This window comes from Dermatophagoides farinae, chromosome 9 (assembly GCF_024713945.1).
Source record: "Dermatophagoides farinae isolate YC_2012a chromosome 9, ASM2471394v1, whole genome shotgun sequence".
In the NCBI taxonomy this organism is placed as follows: domain Eukaryota; kingdom Metazoa; phylum Arthropoda; class Arachnida; order Sarcoptiformes; family Pyroglyphidae; genus Dermatophagoides; species Dermatophagoides farinae.
This window is the reverse complement of record NC_134685.1, coordinates 552904-577332: the sequence shown is the minus strand read 5'-3', so window position 1 is coordinate 577332 and position 24429 is coordinate 552904. Positions and strand designations below refer to the sequence as shown.

The following is a 24429-nucleotide window of genomic DNA, read 5'->3' as shown; positions in this document are numbered from 1 at the left end:
TCATAGTCCAAAAACTCGTATTATCAAGTGAAGCTAAAAAAAAAAAATTTGTTATGAAAATTGAATAAAAAAAAACAACAAAAAGACAAAAATAAATTCAGAAGAAAAAAATTCCAAGAAAAAAAAGAGAAAATGAATGGCGACAATCGCACTTAATGATGAATGAATGAATGAATAAATTCATTTTCTTCTTTCTTCTTTCTTCTTCTTCATCGCTCTTTAATCACAATTCACATGATGCTTGATAATGGACAATTAATTATTTGGAGAAAAAAAAATTTCAGATTTTTCCCTTTCTCTCTCTGTCTCTCTCTCTCTCTTGTTTCGTAATCTGATAATGGATATATTGGAATTAATTAATTGTAATTGGATGGGTGTGTATTGATTAAAATAAATTATTAATGACATCAAATGATGATTTTTCATTGAAATTATGCAAAATTGATTTAAAATTACAGAAACATGAAGTACTGACAAAAAAAAAATTGGATTTGATTTTATATCACAGGGAAAAAGAGACAGACACATACACACAACCGCATACAAAAACTAAATGATTCGATTCGAATTCATAGAATTTGTTCAAATAATTCTTGTGTTAAATGCAATAAAAATGAATGTGATTCAAATGTAACTAAACAAATACAACGTATTAATAGATATAAAAATGATATTGATGCCAAAAATGATGATATGTAAATTATTTTGTTCATTATTGAATCTGATGATTGTAATAACGATGTCGATGATGATGATGATGATGATGATGATGATTGTTGTGGTGAAGATTGCTGCGACGACGACGATGATGATGATGATGAAGGAATGGTGGAAAATGATCTATCCATATAATTGGTAAATATTGATTGTAAAAAATACATAATGAAAACCAATGATATAATGGTTAATGTTGATAAAATTTTCATTCCATTCGATACAATATCCGGTATTGATAGTAAAGTTCTAGTAAAATTTTCATTCGATAAATAAAATAATTGACCAAAATATTTTAGATATCTAGATGATTGGTTAAATTTGGCTGCCATTGATGATGATGATGACGATGATGATGATGATGATGAATTTGTAAATAATGAATATACGGATGATGATGATGATTGTGGTGGCTGTGAAATAGTAATCATCGTTAAACATGAATCACCATTTTGGCCACCTAATTTTATTGAATGAATTTCTGGTTTCGATGATAAAAATCGATATATTGTTTGTGTTGATGATATTCGTACATTTAAATGACGACGTAATGGATTATTATCTATTGTAAATCAAATCAATCATTAGAATTTGTTTAATTAAAAAAAAAAATTCCATCACCTTGAATACGATGAACATCATCGATGATTGATTGAATAAATTGTTCTGGTCGATCAATATAACAACAATCTTGGATTATCAGATCGGTTATTGTACGAGATTGTTTTAGTAATGATAAAATTCCTTCGGAATTTATTGCTGGAAAATCAATCAATTTTAATCGTTTCAAATGAGGAAATGTTGCCAATGTTTGTAATGAACAATTAGTGGTGGAAAAATCACCAGGATTTATGGTCAATGATGTCATTTTTGGACAGTACAATTTCATTCTTTCAAACATTCGATCATCGAATGGACATTCGAATCCATTTTTTGAATCAAAAACTAATCGTTCAAGATTTGGACAGCCACGTAATATTTCCAACAATTCTTTATTCATTGCCAATGATGTATCATGTGTATTATGCTGGAATTGATGAAGAGAAAAAAAAATTTTGTGATAAATTCAATGTAAGTACAATGATTAAGATCTACAAAAATAAAAAAAAACTACCAATACACTATAATGTACTCACATGATAGATTTCTAAACTTTGTAATTGGCTTAAATGACGAATTGATGATAAACATTGAATGGAATCATGTTCATCGAATAATGTACGCCAAAAATGTATGGTTAAATGTTGTAATTGTTTCATTTGTACAATCCGTGGGAATTGATTGTCAAGATAACCTTGGACAAATAATTCAGTTATTGAATAACAACCAGAACCAGAAACAATCGATGATAATGGTATATAATGTATATCATTATGATAATCATGAATGGCCATTTCAGATCCAAAATGATTACCCAACGAAAGTGATCGAATTGTTGGCGATAAATTACGCAATGCTGTAGCCTGTTCCAAACGATTATCAGTTATATCCAATCGTACTAATTGTCGAAATCCATCAACAATGATGGCCAATTGACGTTCATCAATTTGACAATCTTTGAGTATCAATGTATGAATTTGTTGACCATATGAATGTATTAATCTTTGCCAACCATTATATGTTAGATTTATATGATTCGATTCATGCATACGACTTTGGCCAACACCATAACATTGAATGAATGATATTGAATGTAAATGTGGACAATTAATAATCAATTCTTCAATCATATGATCATTCCAATGATTTATTGATTCAAAACCAATGGTACGTAAATTTGGAAAACGTTTCAATATTAAACAATAACATTGATAACGTATAAATGGATATGGCCAATATATTGTATTCAATTCTGTTGTTGATCCACCATTATTATCATCAATGATAATTTTTTCTCTTCGTTGTGGAATATGTGAATGTTTTCGACAACGATGATGACGATCATGGCCAATAATATACAATTCTTGTTGTATTGAAGCCAATCGGTTAGCAGACCAATACCATGAATGTGATATTCGACGACATTGTTCACGATCATTCAATGATAATTTTGATAGTATTTCAATTATACAATCAACATTATTATTGAAAATTGTGGCCATTTTAACACATATACAGGCAACAAACACTATTTATGGATGAAAATCAATAATCAATAAAATGAAGTTTTGTTTTGAAGCAAAACAAGTCGTCATGGTCAAAATTTCCAATGAATGAATAACATAACTGATGATTGAACTTTAAATTTTATTTTATAAATATTTCAAGATACAAAATGAAGATGATGATGATGATGATGAAAAATGTGTGTGTGTTCATTCCATCGTCACCACTTTTTTTTATTATTAGGTCAAACTTTTTTTTTTTTGAAGCAAACAAACAAGTCTAACTACTATGTTCTCTCTCTCTCTCTCTCTTTTCTAACACAGTTGTTCGACCAATGGTAAAATTGTTGGTTTACGTGAAGAAAAAAGAAAATACCGTATTTCCCGAACAAATAGTTGTTAATGATGATGATGATGATCAATGAAAGAGCCTGAAGATCTGAAGAAAAAAGAGAGAGAGAGATAGATAGATTTAATATGAGAAAAATATTTGATTTTTTTTTATTTAATCATGATCATGATGAATGTCTTTTTTTTCACTCATTTTATATCATCTCATCATGGTCTGTTGCATATTTTTTTTCTTCATCTTTTTCTTAGGTGCAGCTGACATTGGTACAAACATACCACACACACACACAAACAACACTGTGTGTTGGTAAATTATCAAATGTGTTGTGGTGATAAAATTCAAAAAAAATAGATGTTTTTTTTGAGTTGAAAAATATCAAAGAAAAAAAATAATGAACATAAATCATCATCACAATGTTCCGGTATAGCTAGTTATAGCTACTAAAGGGTTATGATTATCGTCAAACTAAAAAAAAAAAAAAAAAAATTTCCGAAAACTTTTTTTTCCAAACTGAATTGGAAAAAACTTTTCGAAAATATTCATTTGTTGTGTTTGAACAGTCGATTTTTGTATGGCCCAATTTTTGTTTTGTTTTGTGTTTGTTTTGTTTATTGCTGTTGATGTTTGATTTTTCTAGCAATCTTTTGGTTTATTATATTGGTGTATTGTCAACATTTAACAAACAAACAAAACAAAACAAAACAAAAAAATAATAATAAATTGACTCAACAACAATAATAAAGAAAAAAAATAGCGTGTGGGCTGATTTTTTTGTTTTTGTTTGATGTGTATGTGTGATATATCCAAAAAAAAAAACATCCCCAACCCACACACACACACACTCACTCTATAGATCATTTCTAGTTTGTTAATAATAATCCACATGATTATCGATTTTATCATTAAAAAAAAAAATTTTTTTTCTCAGTTTTATCACTGAATGACGTCGTCGTCGTCGTCGTCTTGTTTGCTATTTACTTTTGCCTGTTGCTATACAACTTTTGCTGCTATTATTTTCATCGTCATCGTTTTTTTTTGTTGTTTTGTTTCACTTTAAACATCTACATGCAAAAAAAAATAAGAGAATAGAATGGCCTTTTTTACCCTGTTTTTTTTTCTCTGATGAAAAATAAAATAACGGCTTTGTGTGTGTGTTTGTGTATGTGTGACATGTGATGCTACACATCACCAATCATCGATTGATTGATTGATTGATTGATTGATCGATTCATTCATTCAAAATCTAACCAATGTGTGTTGACCAAATTGAATCAAATGGTAAAAAAGGTATATGGTTCAAATATGAAATAATGAAAACGTTCGATTTCTATTTCAATCCAATTTGTATTTTTTTTTTCACTGTTTGATTAATTTAGATTTGCAAATATCATCATCATCGTCATTAATTGAATCAAATGTTGTTTTCATCAAAACAAAACAAAAAAATTATTCAACCATCAAAAACTAGTGATAATAACACCCATTTTATTATTGTTTTTAAATTTGATAATATAATCAATAATGATGTCGTCGTCGTCGTCGTTATCATCTTTGTTTTTACCATCTTTATTCATTATAATTTCAATGGTAAACAGTGAAAATATTGATGGCCAAAAAAAAGAAATACTTTATCGAACATTCAAAGTATTAAATGTTCGAAATTCTACTGATTATTCAAAAACACAATCACTTTGTACTATTGATCTGTTTACATCTTCATCGAATCTGGTAAGTGGTGTTTATTATATATCCTTTTTGTTCGATTTAATGTCTAATTATTTTTTTTCCTAGTCAATTATCAATGATAATGATGAATATAGACCATTTCGACATCATATGTTGAATAATCTTTGTGATCCACTTTCATCATCATCAAGATTGATACCAAAAATTTTTAATAAAAACAATGGTGTTGGTGGTGGTTATCATTCATTTGATTATCGTATAGATTGTTCTATTAGTAAACAAGTGGAAAATTTTCTATTACCATATATGAATGGATTAAATGATGAATTTCCTGCAGGAATTTTATTCGTTACACCTTGCCAGGTGAATATTACTGCCCGTTTTAATATTACAAACAAGTAAGTAAACTATATGATACCATAATTGGCTAATAAATATATCGATAATGTCTCTAGTGTCATTGAATTGATGGAAAAATATAATCTAACCATTTCTGTGATTAATAAGAATAAATTATGGAATATAAATCTACAAAATTATAATCAATTACGATGGCCAAAACAATCGAAACAACAATCATCGGTTATATCATTTATACCGATGATTTTTATATTTTTAATTGCATTAATCACAATATCTATTGGTTCATATTGGAGTGGCAGAGTTCGTTATGAAATCTATCAATGTTCATTGCCAAATATTTTACCCATTAATAATGGTGGTGGTGGTGGTCGTAAGTCGAATCGAATGTTTGATAACCTTAATTCCACTATTTGAATTTTTTTTCCCAGATGAAAAAGATAGTAATTCCAAGATACGATCATCGTCGTCGAAAAGATCATCATCATCATCATCAAGAAATAAAAATGAACAAGCATTTACAAATATATCACTATGTTCAGTTATAATATTGGTCATCTGTATGATAACAGCATTATTATTGCTGTATTTTTTCTACAAATATCTTGTATATTTCATTTTGGCATTATTTCTGATCACATCGATGACATCAATGTTTATATGTTTAGAATCATTCGTACAATGGTCATTTCCATCACGTTTATTACAGGCAACATTTATGATACCAAGCTGTTTATGGTGGCAAGAACAACGGTTAAAATTTACGGATATGATTGTAGCGATTATAAGTATAATAATACCAGCATTTTGGTTCACAATACGTCATGAATCGGAAAATGCATGGCTTTTACAAGATTTATTGGGATTTTTTTTCTGCATCAACATGTTACGAACATTACGGCTGCCATCACTTCGTATTTGTACATATTTAATGTCCATCCTGTTTTTATATGATATTTTTTTCGTTTTCATTACACCATTGTTTACATCCAAAGGTTAGTGTTTCCGGATTTAATTTTTTTTTCTTACACCCTTTTTTAAAAAAATTATTTTGAACAATTCAATCAGGTCAATCGATAATGGTTGAAGTAGCCACCGGTGGTAATGGACCATCATCTAATTCACCAATGAATTATATGGAATATCGTTGTGAAGGTACACCAGTGGAAACATTACCAATGTTATTTCGGGTACCACAGAAACTATTCCAATATGATCCTACGGATTTTTATGATGTTTGTACACGTGGTTCAGATTCAATGCTTGGATATGGTGATGTTATGATACCAGGCTTGTTGATAGCATATTGTTCAGCATTTGATCGTATTGAAAACATTCCATATCATCTTTATTTTTCCATATCATTAATTTCATATTGTCTAGGATTAATTGTTACATTCACAGGTAATTATTTTCAATGATGATAATGATGACTGATGATTAAGACGATCTATTTGTATTTTTTAGCTTTAATCTTTATGGAAGGAGCTGCACAACCTGCCCTTTTATATCTTGTACCATTCACATTGATTCCATTATTTATTCTTGCCTTTATACGTCGAAATTACCATTCATTGTGGAATGGACCGGAAAAAGTTTCATTATCATTGATTTTGAATGATAATGAACAACAACAACAACAGCAGATACCATCATCATCGTCAAATGATAGTACCGTAAATGAATCAATAAGTAGCTAAATAATAATGACATCTGGTGTCATATTCTTTTTTTTATTGAAAACAAAAAAAAACAGCTGAGAGTTAAAATTCGAAAAAAAACAAAGACGAAAACCGAAAAACAAATTTTGATCCAGATCTCTTGTTGTATGCTTTTTTCGAATATTTTTTTTCTATTCATTGTCTATGTATTCGTGATTATTGTCATTATTTTTTTCATCAAAAAATCGAACAAATAGAAATGTAACATTAAATTTTACCATTATCATCATCATCATCAATGATGATAATTATAATAAAAAAGTGAAAAGAATCGGCCAAATGATTGTTTGTCATTTTTTTTGTCAACTCATTGTATGAGTGCCGGGTGCGTTTGTCATGTATTTTCTTTGACCTGAAAAATGAAGTTCACACACAAAAATGATCAATGATTGTCATCATTTTTGTTTGCCGCTATACTGCAATATAATTGATGATGATGATATTTTTTTCGCTTTTTGTGCATGCATTTTGGTTAAAATCAATCGATCATTACCTTCATTAGAAAAAAAAACGTAAGTGGGTGGCCAAATTTTTTGATTTGAATATGTGAGAAACGATAAATGATGATATACAAACAAATAAGATGTGTGCGTGTACAAGTAGGATATATAATTTTTATTGAATTTATCCAAGGTTAATCATGATGATGATCATCGATAAGTTTTTTTTTCTCTTTACAGTGGCTTGAAATTTTTTTTTTTTTTTGTAGATTCAATTTCGAATGTTTTGTTTCCATTACACATTGTTGAGAGTGTGATTTTTCTCTTTCTTCATGTTTTTTTTCTGCAAATCTAAAAAATAGTTGTTGTTTGTGATCACTATAAAGATGTTATTTTGGTGGTGAGCAGTAACGGGTGTGTTTTTCATTGATTGATGATTTCATAACACAAAACGTTGCCATCATCATCGTCATAATCATCAATATCTGTAGAATGTTTTTGTTTATTTTAAATTTCCAAAATCGTTGATTTTTATTCTTGATTCGTTTTGGTTTTTTTTTCGTTCGGATTTTTTATATCCGGTTGATTGTTCGGTTCGTTCCATTCGAATTAGTTGTATTTTTTTTTACAAAAGTCATGATGATGATTCAAATTGTTGTTGGTTTTTTTTCAGTGCATTATAACTTGTGTGTGTGTGTTTGTGGATTCTAGGTTGAATTCGAGTTCATAAAAATGACAAAACGAAAAAAAATATACAGTCATGATCTTTAACGGAATCCTTGTACGAATTGTATTTTTGTTGTTGTTGTTGTTGTCGTCTCTCTCACCAATACTGTTCAAAATGAAATATTTTTAAACATATTTTTCACAATAGTCGGTTTTTTTTTCTATCATTTTCAACAGAATCGAATGAATTTTGATTGATCCAAAATCAATCAAAATCATCATGGAAATCGAAATTGATGATAAAAACAATGATGATGATGAATCAAAGATGAACATGTCGAAGATTAAAAAGAAAAATCGTGGTGTGAAAAAGAAAAAGAATAATCATGAAAAATCAAAATTATCAAAAGGTAAGATAGCATTCAAAACAATCGATAATCGATTCGAATGTTTTTTTTTCTATAGATTATACGGATGTTTCATCGATTCGTCCACCACCACCAAAACAACGACCACGAATACCATATCAAACGATATTTATTCCTGATAAAATTGATAGCGTATATCTGGATGATTTACCAATCGATGCTAAAATTATTAATTATGAAGAAACATCATTCATTTTCTCACCATACATTTATCACATTGAATTGAATCATGGACATTTCAATTGGATTATTAAACGTCGTTTCAATCAATTTCGTCAACTACATAATCAAATCCGGCTGTTCTATACAAAATTGGCCATTCCATTGCCCACACAGAATAGTAGACAGAATCGTAAAATTCTCGAAAGAATGGGTGAAATTGAATGGCCAAAATTTCCTGTTCTTCCTGAAATGTTTTATATTGGCGACGGGATAAGCCGTCGTATTGTATGTGAAATTTTTTTTTCAGAATAATTTTTTTAAATTCTTTTTTTTCTGCCTAATTGTAGAAAATTCTTGAAGATTATCTTCGTTTTCTGCTTGGCCATTCACTGTTTCGTCATCATCCTTCATTGCAAACATTTCTGGCAATCAGCCCATATTCATTTATCGATGAACTTGGACTAAAAGGTGAAGAAGTTTTTGTGAAAAAACGTGCCGGTGGTTTTCGTTCAGCTACATATTGTGTTCGTATTGAAAATTTTTTCACCGATCTTACTGGCCATTGGCGTAAACGATGGCTAGTAGTGAAAGATACTTGTCTATTTTATTTGGAACCAAAAGATAAAAAAATTCGTTATGTAATGTTATTTGATCCAGATTTTTATGCCGATGCTGGTATCAAAGAAACTGGTATTACATTCGGTTTACGTATACGTAATATGTCCAGACAGCTAGTAATGAAATGTTTTTCAGCAAAAAGTGCAAAAGAAGTTGCCGATTATTTAAATGAACATTCACGTATATATGCCAAAGATTTTGTTCAACGTAATCGTTTTGGTTCATTTGTACCAGTGCGAAAATCCATTTATAGCCAATGGTTTGTTGATGGTTGTGCATATTTCGAAGCAGTATCCCAAGCTATGGAAATGGCAAAAGAAGAAATTTTCATCACTGATTGGTGGTTATCGCCGGAAATTTATTTACAACGTCCTAGTCTTGGATTTGATTGGCGTCTAGATCGGTTATTATTGAAAAAAGCTTGTTCAGGTGTACGAATATTTATATTGTTGTATAAAGAAATGGAAATCGGAATCAGTATCAGTTCAATTTATACGAAACGTACACTGATGAAAATGCATGAAAATATTGCCGTATTACGACATCCAGATGCTGTACGTGGTGGACCATTATTGTGGTCACATCATGAAAAATTGGTGATCATTGATCAACAGGTTGCATTCGTTGGTGGTATTGATCTTTGTTTTGGTCGTTGGGATAATTTTGAACATCGTCTCATTGATCAAGGTGGAATTTTTTTCAAAGCACAACAACATGAGTAAGTTATATAAAAAATGAATTTAAATTTGTTTTCAATTTAAAAAAAATAATGATTTTTTTTCAAGCCTTATCCGTAATTCAACTAGACCTAATGGTCTAATGTATCGTTCGATATCACAGCCATTTCTGGCTGATGCAATTGCAGCAGCTGATGATAGTTCTCCCACTAAAGAAGCAGTTGGTAGTGGTGGTGGTGGTGGTAAAATTCGAAAAAAACGTAATGTAAATACTATTGTTGATGATAAACAAGAACTACCAATAGTTAGAGTGATTGATGATGATTCCATTGAAACAAGATCTGTAGCTGATGTTGAAGAGATTCTCATTGAAAATGATACAAATCAACAAGAAGCTGATCGATCATCATCAACAACATCGACATCGTCAACAAAGAATGATTATGATGAAGTAGATGAAGAACAACAAATACGAAAAGTCATATCACAACAGACGAAAGGAAATTTTTTCTCTAAAACCAGAATAACCAGAAAATTACGTGCAAAACAGACACGTGCAATGGCACGTTTACGGCGGATTAAAAAACGAATTCGACGCCATGTACGAACAGCTCAAGCCGAAGTACGATCGATCATATCAACCGATGAGGATAGTAATGTGGAGATTACACCGGATTTTTTCAAACAAAGTATACCACGTATTCAAAATGAAACTGATATCGCATGTGATGAATTGGAAGGTGCAGCTAAACTATGGATCGGAAAAGATTATACGAATTTTATTGTCAAAGATTTTACTCATCTAAATATGCCATTTCAAGATTCAATTGATCGTAATACTACGCCAAGAATGCCTTGGCATGATGTTTCATGTGTCGTTATCGGTGATGCAGCACGTGATGTTGCACGTCATTTTATTGAACGTTGGAATCATACAAAATTTTCGAAAGCAAAATTCAAAGACCGTTATCCATGGCTAATACCGAAAACATATCGAAAAGATTTAACAACAACGAATGTCGATGGTAAACCAATGGATCAAATACCTGCTTATTTAACACGTGCTCATCGTGTTAATTGTCAGACTGTAAGTTTTTTTTGTATTTTTTTGAAAATTTAAAATTTTTTTTTTGAATTTGAATTTTTTCTCACCCACGCACAAAAGATACGTTCAGTTGGTTCATGGTCTATCGGTATCCGACAGACGGAAGCATCAATTGTCGATGCATACATTGAAGTGATCAATCAAGCTGAACATTATATCTATATTGAAAATCAATTTTTCATTTCACAAACAAAAACTCATTTGGAAAGTACAGATCTCGTTAAAAATCGTATAGCCGAAGCACTTTATCGACGTATATTACGTGCATTTCGTAATGGCCATACATTTCGTGTATTCATACTCATTCCATTATTACCAGCATTCGAAGGTGAAGTTGGCACCAGTAGCGGTACAGCCATTCAACAGATTATGCATTATAATTATTCAACAATCGTCAAAGGATATGATTCATTGTTGGCGAAATTAAGTTTGGAAATTGATGATCCAAGTCAATATATTGGATTCTATAGCCTTAGGAATCATACCAAATTGAATGGACGATTGGTCACCGAATTGATCTATATTCATAGGTAAGTTTTTTCATTCATTGTTTTTTGAATAAAATTATGTAGAAATTTTTTCTTCGTTTTCAAATTTCAAGTAAAATTCTAATAGCAGATGATAAAATCAGTATTATTGGTTCGGCCAACATAAATGATCGTTCAATGTTGGGTTATCGTGATTCAGAAGTATGTGTCATTATTGAAGATCAAGAATATGATTTTTATTTTATGAATGAAAAACCATATAAATCGGGAAAATTTTCCGGTTCATTAAGACGAATGTTGATGCGTGAACATCTTGGTATTTATAAGGAAAACAAAGAAGATATGCTAAAAATGACCGATCTGGTTAATGATCCAATTTCCGATCAATTCTGGAATGAAATCTGGAATGCAAGAGCGAAAGAAAATACAGAAATCTATGAACAAGTATTCCCGGTTATGCCTACGGATGATGTTCAAAAATTATCGGATATAAACACCTATCTAGGACGAGAAAAATTATATAAAACCGATGAAACAAAAGCTGAAGAGATGCTTTCATCGATCAAAGGTCATCTAGTCTTGTTACCATTGCAATTTCTTGCTGAAGAGATACAAATTATTTATAGTGCACAGGATCGTTTCATTCCGCAGATTATTTGGACATGAATTTTTAATATTCTTTTTATTACAACTTTTCATTAAAATACTCAAATCTTAATCATCATCATCATGATGATTTTTTATTTTTAAAAATAAAAAAAATTTCATTTTATACATTGAAAGTATATATACTTTCTTTCAATGTGTGAACAAGGTTTTCGTGTTTTTTTTTTGAACAAAAAAAAAATTTTCGAGAAAAAAAGATCATTTCGAAATTATATCCTTCCACTCATGTGATTGAAATGAATCGATATGAAATTTTGATTTTGAATATTCGATTTTCAATCCATCCAATAAATGATATTTGACCAATTGATATTTGTTTGTATATAATAATGATCAATATTATCTAAATGAAAATGAATGAAAAAAATTCGAAAAAAAAACTTACTTTGTATATAAGTTATCGTTTGAATCGTTTATATGGATTTATCAATGATGGTAACATCAGAAATTGTTACATCATCGATTACTATGAACATTTGATTGATAAATTGGCCGATTATGTTCACAATTATGGACATTATGCAATGGATAAAGGAAAAATTTACCATCATTCAGGCTAAAATCGAAACTATTATCACAGATTCAGATGATGAAATCATTGCCAACTCAACAAAAGAATCATTGGTTGCTCATTATGAACTTGCAAATGAAATTGCAAACAAATTCATTCCTGTAAGTTATTTTTTTGATTAAAACAACAACAACAAAAACTTGAACTTTCATAATTTCATATTTCTTTCTGACTACCAATTTTTTTTTTTAGAAAAAAATTCTAACCAGATTAGATCAAAATAGTCCAATTGTTCAATTTTACTATGGATTATTGCGGAAAAAATTTATTCACATCACATGCTGTGAAAAAAACTTTAATTTCGACAAACGTCGTCATTTGTATCAACACATTATTACCAAACATTCGAATTTAATTTTAAACAACAATTCCGTCAATAATCAACCAATGGATCATCAACAACAAAACGAATCGACATTGACGACAAATATTCAAACAAACAACGAAAACAACAACACCAAAAATGAACAAGTATTTCCCAAACAAATTGATTTTATTATTCAGATCAATAACTAGATCTTATGATTAAAAGTACAATAAAAAAAAAACAATTCCCAGAAACAATAATGACATGTAATTACTAAATTAGTCGTTTAAATGTTGAATTGAACAAACGTTTTGTCGATTTTTTTTTATTCATTTCCAATTTTTTTTCTCTCTATTTCCATTTCATATTGATGATAGCCATGGATATGATGATGACCATCGATAATCATGATGACAATACTGGTAGATCATCATTATTACTGGAATTATTTTGCAATTTTTTCGGGTAAATTTGATCAATGAGCAAAATTTTTTTTTTACCGATTTTCACTAATTTCAATTTTTTAGATTTCTAGGCATGCGATTACATCATATTGATTGGAAACAAAAATCCACTATATTGAGATTCATTTGGAACCTGATCATCATTATGATATTGGTCTATTCATTTTTTTATGATTATCCACCAAAATTTAATAGAGATTCAGTTGATGATTATCAGAATGCATTTCTATGTCTATTTCATTTGATTAATGATCATATTTTTGAAACAATTTGTTTAATGCTCATGTTCTATTTATTGATATATGGACCAAAAGTGATCGATATATTAAATGATGATTTATTCAATGAAATTTATCATCATATACGATGGCCACGAACAATATTCGTTATGACAATCATATTCATAATAATAACATATCCATTATTCTATCTACGATTTCTTTGTCAAATCATTGAAGATGGTCATCCATTAGCAGTGTTTGCATATTTTTGTGAAGATATACAACAATTTGCTTATCTAATGATTTATCATTATATTAAATATGGAACCAGTGTTCAATTGTCATATCAATTTGAACGATTTAAACAAAACACCAATGATGATGATATGAATGTTGGCCATCAACAGCTTATACAAACAGTTCGCCAATTAGCACAGCTGAATCAACATATTAATGAATTATTTTCATGGATATTTCTACTAGAATATATTAGTAATTGTTTGGATCTAGTATTGGCATTAACATCCAAACAATTGGATTATCCATTACTTGGTTTTTTCATCACAATAATCATATATCTTATTTACATTGTATCGATTGATTTATCAATAGTGAAAATTTCTACAAAAATTGAACATTACATACAGAATGATGGAAAAATGTTGAAAAAATTTACAACAAATGATAATTATCAACAACAATATTTACGATTATTTGAAATGAATGCCGTTTATTTGGATTATTTACGATTAAATCTATTCAATTGTTGTCGTATTGATTTTGAATTTTTACTCGATACATTGTGTTTAATATGTATCTATTGTATCATTATTTGTCAAACAGAAACCGTAAATAATTCAGTATGATGTATGTATTGATTGCAACGAAATTATAATTTCACGATAATAAAACAAAATACGAAAAAAAAAATAAAAATTCCAATCATCACCGATAATGAATGGATGGATGGATGATGGAATTTCTTTTACGTCATTTGATTAATAATTCAAGTTTTATTCAAAAAAAAACAAAAAAAAAAACGCAACTTTTAATTAATTAATTAACAACATTTTTCTCACATTCTACCAATGTTAACTCTTTTGTTCATTTTAAATAAATAAAAAAAAAATTTCATGCTAAAAGTATTTTTCTAAAAAAAATAAACCTTGAATCATTCAATCAAACTAATCAATCGATAAAATGAAATGAAATATTAATGATGATCTTGTTTCGCAAATTAATGTTTGTGTTTTTGCAGAAAGAAAAAATGTCTTTGGATGATAATTTGAGTCATTTTATCATCCAAAGATTTTTTTTTTTTTGGCGATTTGGTGATTCGATAAATTTTCGAGTGAAAAAAAAATCACATTTTTCAATTTAATTATCAGCCAGCCAATTTTGTGGATAATAAAACAATCACCAATTATTGATGATGATAATTGAAATAATCATCAAAAGTATTTATTTTCATTTGCCATATTGAATTTTGTTCTTTTTTTTCATTCAAACCGGTTAATTAATGTTGATGATTGCAAATCAATGTTTTCGCAACAACAACAACAACAACAACAAAAAATGTTTATATAGAATGAACCCTTTTTGCTAAAATTATCAATTTTAGTATCTATCGTTATCAATTTACCAGACAAGTTTATAAAAAAAATTTTTTTTTTATTGGAATCAAATCATCATTCAAAGGATGCACATTTTCCTTTTGCTCAAGGTTAATGATTGGTAAAATCTAGTTTTTTTTATTGTTGTTTCTGTTATTATCATTTATATATATCAGAAAGGCAGATATTTGCGAAATAAATGCAAAAAATAGATTTCTAGTGCACATTCATTATCAATGGCAGTAAAAATTTTTTTTTTATTCATTTCATTTCCTAAGAATTGTTATTCATATGATGATCATGATGATGGCATTTTTAATTTTGAAGCTCCATATATATATATTTGGTGATCATTCATCAATATTATAAGCCTTTAATCTGATAAAATGATGTCGAATGAAACAGATGTATGTTGTGAATTCAAAAAACCAATTTCGTTGTGTTGGAAAAATTTACGTTATGAAGTTGATGAATGGTTTATGGTCGATGGTTGGCAACCACGACGACGGCGAAAAGTTATCCTTAATCGTCTTAATGGATCAGTACGAATGAACAGTTTGAATGCATTGCTTGGACCATCCGGTTCAGGTAAAACTTCGCTCATAAATTGTCTCATTGGCAATGTTCCAGCCAAGAACATTTCACCCGACACTGAAATTTATATCAACAGTGAAATAATCACAAAGTCATCGAATTCATTGGTCAGTTTTGTGCCACAATTCGTTCATGAGATAATCCTTGGACGGTTCACAGTGCTCGAGACTTTGTATTATGCATTCTGCTTCAAGAATCCTGCTCACTATCATGGCCGAGCATATCAACACATCCAGTCAACGATCCAGGAATTGATGCTAAATCCAAAAGTGTTGCAAACACGTTTCGAAAATTGCTCTGGTGGCGAACAACGTCGAGTGGCCATCGCTCAAGAGCTGATGTCAATCGAATCGAAACCACCGTTTTTGTTCATCGATGAACCTACTACCGGTCTGGATAGTGAGTCAGCATTGGTGGTCATGAAGTGTCTACAACGATTGTCCACACAGAATGGCATCACAGTCCTCGTGTCAATTCATGCTCCCAGTTCGGATATATTGGATATGTTCGATCAATTGTACATCATAGCCAAAGGAGGTGTTTGCATTTATTCTGATCAACCGGGTGGATTACGGTCACATCTGAATCAAATCACTGGAATCGCATTGAATGAGGATGATTCTCCGATCCAGGAATATCTTCGTATCGCTAGCAATGGCATCAATGATGAACAAGTGAGAAAATTAACACAAGAAAGTGTGCAACAAGACCATCAACGACTTACATCTCAATTCAGTAAATTTGAAAAAGAAGAATGTCCATTTGCTTCTATTCCAAAAGGTATTCCTCATTATTCACGAAAATTTCGTAGTTCGGATCTTTGGACACAATTCCGGCGTCTATTACGTTTGACATTCATGGCAGATGTTCGAAATATAATTTTGGTTATTGTATCGAGCACAATAAACATTATTTTACTTACATCAATCGCTAATAAAGATATGGTAATACCAAGTGGTTGTCTACCATTCAATATTGAACAATTCAATCAAACATGTCAAGAAAAATTGAAAGAAGATCGATTAATTGGAACATGTCTGATGCTTTTAATAATGATAATGATACTTACATTATCGCTTGGTTTAGGAATGTATTCGATCATGATAGTGAATTTTATGAAAATTCTTCGTAACGAATATCGTAATGGTAAGATTCATAGCATTAAACGGTCAATATATAATTTTAATTCTACATTCATTTTGCAGGTTGGTACAGTTATGCATCATTAATTCATCCTGTTCAATTGAATGATATGATTACATCGATATTGATTGTTGTTATATTCATAGTGATTTATTATCTGAATTGTGGAATTCTCATTGTTGAGCAATATCAAATTAATTGGTATCGTATGGGCAGTGGATCTTTATTCACATTAGTTATAGTCTTGTATGGTCAATCATTCGGTTATTTGTTGATCGCAACGTGTATCGATCAATTTGAATTACTTCTTCTTCTATCTCAAGTAATCTTGGTCATATTAAATGCTTCTAATGGATTAATAGTTACCATTGATTTAATGGACAAACCATTTCATCGAACAATATCACATTTACTTGGTAGTCGATATATTGCCGATGGCTATCTTTATACATACTATGGTATTGATCGTTGTGATCCACAAACAGAATATTCACAAATATTGAAACAATTTTTTGTCGACACAGACAATATCTATTCAAACCTAGAAAAGCCGATGATTGTAATAATAGTGATTCGAATCATTTCTATCATTGTGATGCGTTGGACATTTAGCAATGTGAACAATGGAAAAATCGTATCAGAAACAAAGCAAGAAATATTGACAAAAATCCTAACTCCTGCAATTGAAATCGATTTTCATGAAAAGCCTACGTTTGTCCAGATTTTCGATAGTAATAATAATAATGTTGAACCTGAAATGACCAAAAATGAATTTCAACAATTTTGTACTGGCCGTTACATAATTGGATGGCGTCAATTGACATTGTTTGCGACTGATACCATCTATGAATTGCGTCCTACACCTGAATCGTTGGATGATTTTGGAGACAAGTTAATATTACGTAATCTCAGTGGACAATTTCAGTTTGGAACATTGAATGCAATCATGGGCAGCTCCGGTTCGGGTAAAACATCATTGTTGAAAGTTTTCAATGGAAAAATGAAAACCAAACTTACTGGTTCGACTCAATTCTACCTCAGTCGATTCGTACCGATTCGGACTTGCTATATCAAACAAGAAGTATCCAAACACTTGATACCCGGATTGACAAGCAAACAAAGTTTGGTCTATGCTTCTAAATTAAAGAATTGTCACGAAACACAAACAATTGATCATGAACAAGTGGCTGACAATTTGCTCAATGAATTAGACATGACCAACACGGCCAACACTATGGTGCAAAATTGTTCCGGTGGAGAAAGGAAACGACTGGCTCTGGCAATGGAATTGACATCCGTTCGAATGCCCAATCTCATTTGCATTGATGAACCTGTCAGTGGTTTGGATTCCAATTCGGCACGGTTGGTCCTTCGATGTCTTCGACAATTCATTGCTCGTCATCCAGATATCACTATGGTGGTCAGCATTCATCAACCTAGTACCGAACAGCTGGACATGTTTGACCTATGCTATGTGCTAGCATTCGATGGCCTTGGTATCTATTTAGGACCACCAGCCCGAATCAAAAGTTTTCTCAGTGAAACATCTTCCATCGATAAAGATAAACGATTCCCAATTGAAACACTTATCCGGTATTCGTGCACTGATCACTCGAATTCAATCGTACAACGATTAGCCGAAGAAACTGATAATCAAATCAATAAAATCACACCATCGGTGTTACTGGATACTGTTCATATAAAGGATGGTGTACCGTTCCCTCGAATGCGATTTTCATTGCGATCGGTAGCCATTTTATTCCATCGTTTAGCCCATTGTTCAATCCGATATCAATGGCCATTATGGTTGACATACCTGATTTTCTACGTATTTTTAGGAACCATGTTTTTAGATTGTTTTGATAAAAAAATAGTTAATATTGACGGTTGTATATCGATAGAAGATGATTTCTTAGCCGTTTGTTCGAATTTTACTGATCATAAATGGAAAAACGATTTTCGTCTTGTCAGCAATGTTAATTTTGTAATTTTTTCAAGTTTCATTTTCTTTTTCATATTGGACGCTCAAATTATCAACTTGTTTTCATTGGGATTGAAATTTTTTGCAACTCAACATTTAAATGGTATGTTTTCAATTTGGGATTCTTTTTCATTTATTTTAATCAATGAATCTATTCTAATTAAAGGCTGGTACACCTGTGGCTCATATTATTTGTCGAAATTATTGTTCGATGCTACCACAATTCTACCGATGGTCATAATCTTTGCTTATGTAATCGATATCTATTCAACAGTTTCGCCTAACAATTTTTTCTGGTGGCAAGTGATCAATTTATATTTATCATCATTATGTTTTTTGGCCATAATGAATATGAACGTATTGTTTCTACATAGATCAATTCTTGCCTTATTCACTTTTGTCGGATTTTCACAGGGCTTTTTTCTATTATTATCCAATGTATACAATGTAATTGAAGAAATGAATTTTATCGTACGTTTTCTATCGAATTTTTCAATTTATCGTTATCAATTTCAAGCAACATTATGGCTTATTTATGGTGGTGATCGTTGTAAATCGCATGAAATACAATCATTGATGTATATGTTGAATATTCCAACAAATGTTGAATATTTCTACGATTGTATTGTCAAATTAGTCTTATTGGTCATATTTTATCATACAATGGCATTATTAGTATTCTGTGTTAAATACAATCCATTAATCAATCGACAAGAAAGAGCCGAACGTATTGAACGATATCGTAATGAACATATTCTTAAGATAGAACCGAAACATTTATTTTAAGTTTATTGAAAATAAATTATCAAAATATGAAAAAAAACTAATAAATAAATAAATAAATAATTTGTAAAATTATCGTCTATCATAATCATAGTAATGTTGTTGTTGACTATGACATGTATCTTTTCGTCTTTGTATGAATTGTGATGATGCAAGTGGCGATGGTGATGACCATTGAATATCATCAGAATTCAATACGATTGGTCTAACATCAATGAATCCAGGCCAATATAGTAGATTTTCAGTTTGAATATTTTCACCGTCATCTGATTTCGGCGGTAATGACCATTGATTTTCATCGAATCATTTTGCTTTCGGTGATGATCGTCGTAATGAATAATTGTGGCCAAATATTTTGGTCAACATGGCTGTAGCTAGAAATGGTATACCTAATTTGAATGCACGTCGTTGCCATCGGACAGGACTAGTGATCAATGTCTTGTCTTGTAGTGATTGTCTTGATTTAAAGTTCAATGTTGTTGGATGTCTTGAAAATACTATTACAATGATCGAAACGAAGTGCAAAAATGAAAAACATAAATGTCAATGATATGACCATTGTAACGGCATACAATGCAATTGCCCATGGTCGTCGTTGATTGATGACATTGATATTGTTACTATAAGCAAATGCACTAATGCATTTATCTTCTTTCAATAATGTGGATTTATTATCGCTGGCCAGCAATAATTCGGCTTTAAATGATTTTGGATTACGGCGTGCATTTCGGAACCAAAGTATCAACCAAACAGCGATCGATACGATATGAATCAATCGGATTAAGCCCAACATATAATCAATAAAACCATGTAAATGCATCGGTGGTGTCAGTTGTTCAATCCATGGTTGCATAACATATGAATCGAATGGAAAGAATAAAAGACAACGTGATGATTCCACTAATGGTCCAATCGATCTGTAAATAATAGATTGTGATTAGATTCACTGATCAATGAAAAAAATTTGATTCAATGTAATTACCGTCGATCAAATATGGTGCCAAATGATGTCAATGCAAATAGTACATAAAACATGATGATCATTGCATTCAGCGGTGAATTACGGACCAATGGATGATCGGTGATAATATAGAAACCCATTGCAATGATAAAACTATGCAACATAACATAGAATGATTCCCAGAATGATATTTCACAATCATAACGTTCAATTGGTGCATGAATATCAACAGGTGGAATATCGGACAATAATCCAGTTCGTGGTTTTCCTATGTTCAAAACAAATTGAATCGAATCATCATTATTATTAAATGGACATGACAAATGAAAATAGAGCAAACACATACCTGGTGCCCATCCTGGTCCATAGAATAATGCTTTCATTTTATCACCAAATGAATTCATTGATTTGAATTTTTTCCATACAGAATCATAATAATAATAGAAATGCAATGTAATCGTATCGAATGTTTCATATGGTTTTTCTGTGGTGCCAAAAACAATTTTTTCTTCTTCAGCTTGATAGGTGCCGAATATGCGATCAAAAACCATCAATAGTGCACCATAATTTTTATCAATACACCATGGATTTTTACCATGATGTACACGATGTTGTCGTGGTGTATTGATAATGTATTCGATTGGACCTAAATGTGATACAACTTCGGTATGGAGCCAAACTTGATAGATCAATGAAAATTGCATATGTACCAATAGGATTGGTGGCGGTACAAACAATGCCAATGGTGTTGGGAAAAACTATAAACGACAAAAACGAAACATTATGGATCAATCAATCAATTAATGTAATGTAATCTATGTACATACCTCATAGATGACCAAATCAACAACTGTATCACGTAATGTAACAGAAACATCAACTTCAACGGCATTATGATGAAATTGATGGCTTGCCCAGAATATATTAATTTCATGTAATGAACGATGTACCCAATAGTAGACAAATTCTACCGATAATAATGATATGAACCATGTGGATACACAATTTTTGGGCAAATCAACGATACGATAATTATCATAAAGAAAATAAAATAATTTCATCACCACACCCAATAATGCTACACGGACGGCTACAAATATGAGACCAGCACCAATATTGACGATTACATCGCTTAAACGTGAAAAACGTTTACGTTGCATTAGACGTATCATTTGTTCAATAATGACCAATACACCAAATATTGGAAATATCTAAACCAAATTTAATTGAAAATTGAATATATAATATATGGAAACACTTACCTGCACTTCATAATTGGGAACATCATCAACATTCATAAATATCGATGAATTTGGTTTAACATAATAAAACATCCAGCCAAGTTGTTCAACAAGACCTTGTGCCATAAGCGATGTACAATGATGGAATGCATCAGAATGATCGTTAGTGGTGGTTATATTATTATGATTAACAGCTGCAATTGGTGCCGGTATTGAACCGATAATTGAATCACTGTTGGATGATGATGGCGGTGGTACAACCATGATTGATTTTTATTTATTGATAGAACAAGTACGGATATAGAAATTTATTGAAAAAAAGAAGCTGAAATGGAGTGAGAGAGAGAGAAAAAAAAATTTAGTGAAAAAATTTCCAGAATTTTCAAAAGTGTATCATGTTTGGTCACATAATTGGGTATTTATCGTTGGAATCAGAAAAAAAACAGAAAAAAAATTGATTGATCAGCAATCCACAATAACTAACGAATGAATGAAGACAACAAAACACAAAAAAAGTGATCAAAGTTTGCAATGTGTTTTTATATAACCTAGTAAACAAGAAACAAGTTTCAATGGCAAAGAAATTGATGATGATCATTGATCATGATTCAAGATCAAGATCGATAAATAACACGATGAGAGAGAGAGCGAGGATAGTTCACATTATATGGACAGGCTCTCTTTTTTTAACACTGATGTAATTAATGTGCAGTGGCTAATTAATGAACAAAACAAAAAGGGAATCAACAAGTTTTAGTTTTTTTTTTGGAACAAAAAAAAATTTGGAACACCACTTTCATCATGGAGATGATCGTGGATCATTTTTTTTTTTTTTTGATTTTGATTTCACAAGAGAGAAATTGATCGACTGACTGACTGAAATGAAATATTACCATGTTCCAAATTTTTTTTTTGTTTGTTTTTGACACACACAAAAAAAAAACAAAATTCCAGACATGCAAAAAAAAAAAAAAAAAATTACACTTACCAGACACATGCACAGAATATCCGTGTATATGAAAATAGAATTCCGAACGATAATATTCGTTGGGTAGAATATATTGGAATAAAAAAAAAATTCACAGATTTATAACCACAATGTCAAAATAAAGACAGACCAATAATGATTCGATGATTCGATGGTCAATGGGTATTTATTGGTCACCGTCACCATCACTATCAGCAGCAGCAGCAGCAGCAGTAGCAATAAACCACGAACGAATTAATATTTGCCATGCGTCAAGTTTTTTTTTCTGCTCTGTAATAATATAGAGGGATGGTGTTGATAATCTTTGACCATTTAGTTGGCAAAAATAGAGTTAAACATAAGCTGATTAGTGATTATATTACTACAGCACACACACACACATACTAACACCAGTGAAAACTACAATATGGTTCGCATTATGATATTGAACACACACGTATCGTGTTTTTTTTTTTTTTTTTTGTATTTTATTTTTCTTATCATCAACATTTTTTTCTTTTGTTTGTGTGTGTGTGTGTGTGTGTGTGTGTCATAGGTCGAATCACGTACACACACTACTCATCAAACGATTGATGATCATGATTTCCATCGAACAAACGAACAACAAAAGCACACACACACCCAAAAATTATTTTCCTTTTTCATTTTTTAATTAAAACAACTTAAGATTATAATTTATAAACTTGTTTCTCTAATACAAAAAAAAAAATTCGATGATGATGATCAGATTGATCAGATGATCCCTAGGATTTTGATTTTGATCGTTATTTTTTTTATTCTCCATTTAACCCTAGAAAGGTAACCTACGTAAAATTTATGTTTTTGCCACGAAAAAAATGTTCCAAAAAAACACTCGCGATGCTAAGACAGCTGGAACCACTTTCTATTCCTCAAGAATATATTTCTACACCTTTAGAAATAGAAAAAATCCAGTTTTTACCTTTTATCTGTTATCTATAAGCTCAGGCGTAAAAGCTTATACGTAAAATTTACGTATGATTGCCTGAATCATCATAGAAAAATCTTAGGAAATTTTTCCCAAAAAACGTCATTTATGAATAAAAATAATTTTAATTTTTTTCTTTTTTTTATCTTTTCACTTGTCAAAAACGTCGTTTTGTCGCAATATTTTTTGAAATAAACGTCTTTTCTGTTCATTTGTTTATGTTTTTCACTTTATTCAAAATAAAAATGCTTGCAAAAAGCGTTTAAAAACGACCGGATGTAAACGTTGTTGCACCGCCTATGTGGCGAATATCAGATAAAAATTTGTCAATCATGTTTCGAAACACAATCATCGATTGATTAATCATATTTACAGGATCATTTTTTATTTTTTCTTGACGCTGTGATAATTTCAAAATTGACAATTGT

The 24429-nt window shown here is 30.5% G+C and overlaps 6 protein-coding genes across 13 annotated transcripts; 4 read left to right on the top strand and 2 right to left on the bottom strand.

Moving 5' to 3' along the window:
- Positions 1-379: 379 nt before the first annotated feature.
- LOC124497698 (uncharacterized) lies at positions 380-3652 on the bottom strand. The gene is made up of 3 exons (XM_075733936.1): positions 1851-3652; positions 1336-1741; positions 380-1276 (listed from the first exon to the last, which is right to left on the bottom strand). The coding sequence occupies exons 1-3, from the start codon at positions 2814-2816 to the stop codon at positions 570-572; spliced, it is 2079 nt and encodes a 692-aa protein (XP_075590051.1). The 5' UTR covers positions 2817-3652; the 3' UTR covers positions 380-569.
- A 148-nt stretch (positions 3653-3800) lies between these two features.
- LOC124497697 (signal peptide peptidase-like 2A) lies at positions 3801-7213 on the top strand. Of its 4 annotated transcripts, none has more exons than XM_075733939.1 (7): positions 3801-4458; positions 4548-4899; positions 4963-5255; positions 5313-5575; positions 5649-6212; positions 6286-6621; positions 6685-7213. In XM_075733939.1, the coding sequence occupies exons 2-7, from the start codon at positions 4693-4695 to the stop codon at positions 6915-6917; spliced, it is 1896 nt and encodes a 631-aa protein (XP_075590054.1). In that variant the 5' UTR covers positions 3801-4458; positions 4548-4692; the 3' UTR covers positions 6918-7213. The 4 variants fall into 4 exon arrangements, with proteins under 4 accessions (XP_075590054.1, XP_075590055.1, XP_075590053.1 ...); XM_075733940.1 differs by having other exon boundaries at positions 3802-4458; positions 5313-5587; XM_075733938.1 differs by having other exon boundaries at positions 3803-4449; positions 5313-5590.
- A 54-nt stretch (positions 7214-7267) lies between these two features.
- Positions 7268-12289, top strand: LOC124498117 (phospholipase D1-like). Of its 3 annotated transcripts, none has more exons than XM_075733933.1 (7): positions 7268-7971; positions 8282-8454; positions 8510-8919; positions 8982-9970; positions 10038-11016; positions 11095-11564; positions 11636-12289. In XM_075733933.1, exons 2-7 carry the CDS (start codon positions 8325-8327, stop codon positions 12186-12188), a joined length of 3531 nt encoding a protein of 1176 aa, XP_075590048.1. In that variant the 5' UTR covers positions 7268-7971; positions 8282-8324; the 3' UTR covers positions 12189-12289. The 3 variants fall into 3 exon arrangements, with proteins under 3 accessions (XP_075590048.1, XP_075590046.1, XP_075590047.1); XM_075733931.1 differs by having other exon boundaries at positions 7268-8159; XM_075733932.1 differs by having other exon boundaries at positions 7302-7792.
- Positions 12290-12392: 103 nt separating this feature from the next.
- Positions 12393-14685, top strand: LOC142597787 (uncharacterized). 2 transcript variants are annotated; one of them, XM_075733942.1, is made up of 4 exons: positions 12393-12860; positions 12952-13230; positions 13444-13531; positions 13594-14685. In XM_075733942.1, the coding sequence occupies exons 3-4, from the start codon at positions 13446-13448 to the stop codon at positions 14615-14617; spliced, it is 1110 nt and encodes a 369-aa protein (XP_075590057.1). In that variant the 5' UTR covers positions 12393-12860; positions 12952-13230; positions 13444-13445; the 3' UTR covers positions 14618-14685. The 2 variants fall into 2 exon arrangements, with proteins under 2 accessions (XP_075590057.1, XP_075590056.1); XM_075733941.1 differs by having other exon boundaries at positions 12952-13332.
- Positions 14686-15230: 545 nt separating this feature from the next.
- Positions 15231-19949, top strand: LOC124498115 (uncharacterized). Its single transcript, XM_047061825.2, has 3 exons — positions 15231-17104; positions 17164-19185; positions 19249-19949. The coding sequence occupies exons 1-3, from the start codon at positions 15751-15753 to the stop codon at positions 19866-19868; spliced, it is 3996 nt and encodes a 1331-aa protein (XP_046917781.2). The 5' UTR covers positions 15231-15750; the 3' UTR covers positions 19869-19949.
- Positions 19846-23610, bottom strand: LOC142597798 (alkylglycerol monooxygenase-like). 2 transcript variants are annotated; one of them, XM_075734046.1, is made up of 7 exons: positions 23440-23610; positions 23056-23357; positions 22089-22392; positions 21654-22037; positions 21173-21584; positions 20848-21094; positions 19846-20782 (listed from the first exon to the last, which is right to left on the bottom strand). In XM_075734046.1, the coding sequence occupies exons 3-7, from the start codon at positions 22329-22331 to the stop codon at positions 20329-20331; spliced, it is 1740 nt and encodes a 579-aa protein (XP_075590161.1). In that variant the 5' UTR covers positions 22332-22392; positions 23056-23357; positions 23440-23610; the 3' UTR covers positions 19846-20328. The 2 variants fall into 2 exon arrangements, with proteins under 2 accessions (XP_075590161.1, XP_075590160.1); XM_075734045.1 differs by lacking the exons at positions 23056-23357; positions 23440-23610 and having other exon boundaries at positions 22089-22692.
- Positions 23611-24429: the final 819 nt, after the last annotated feature.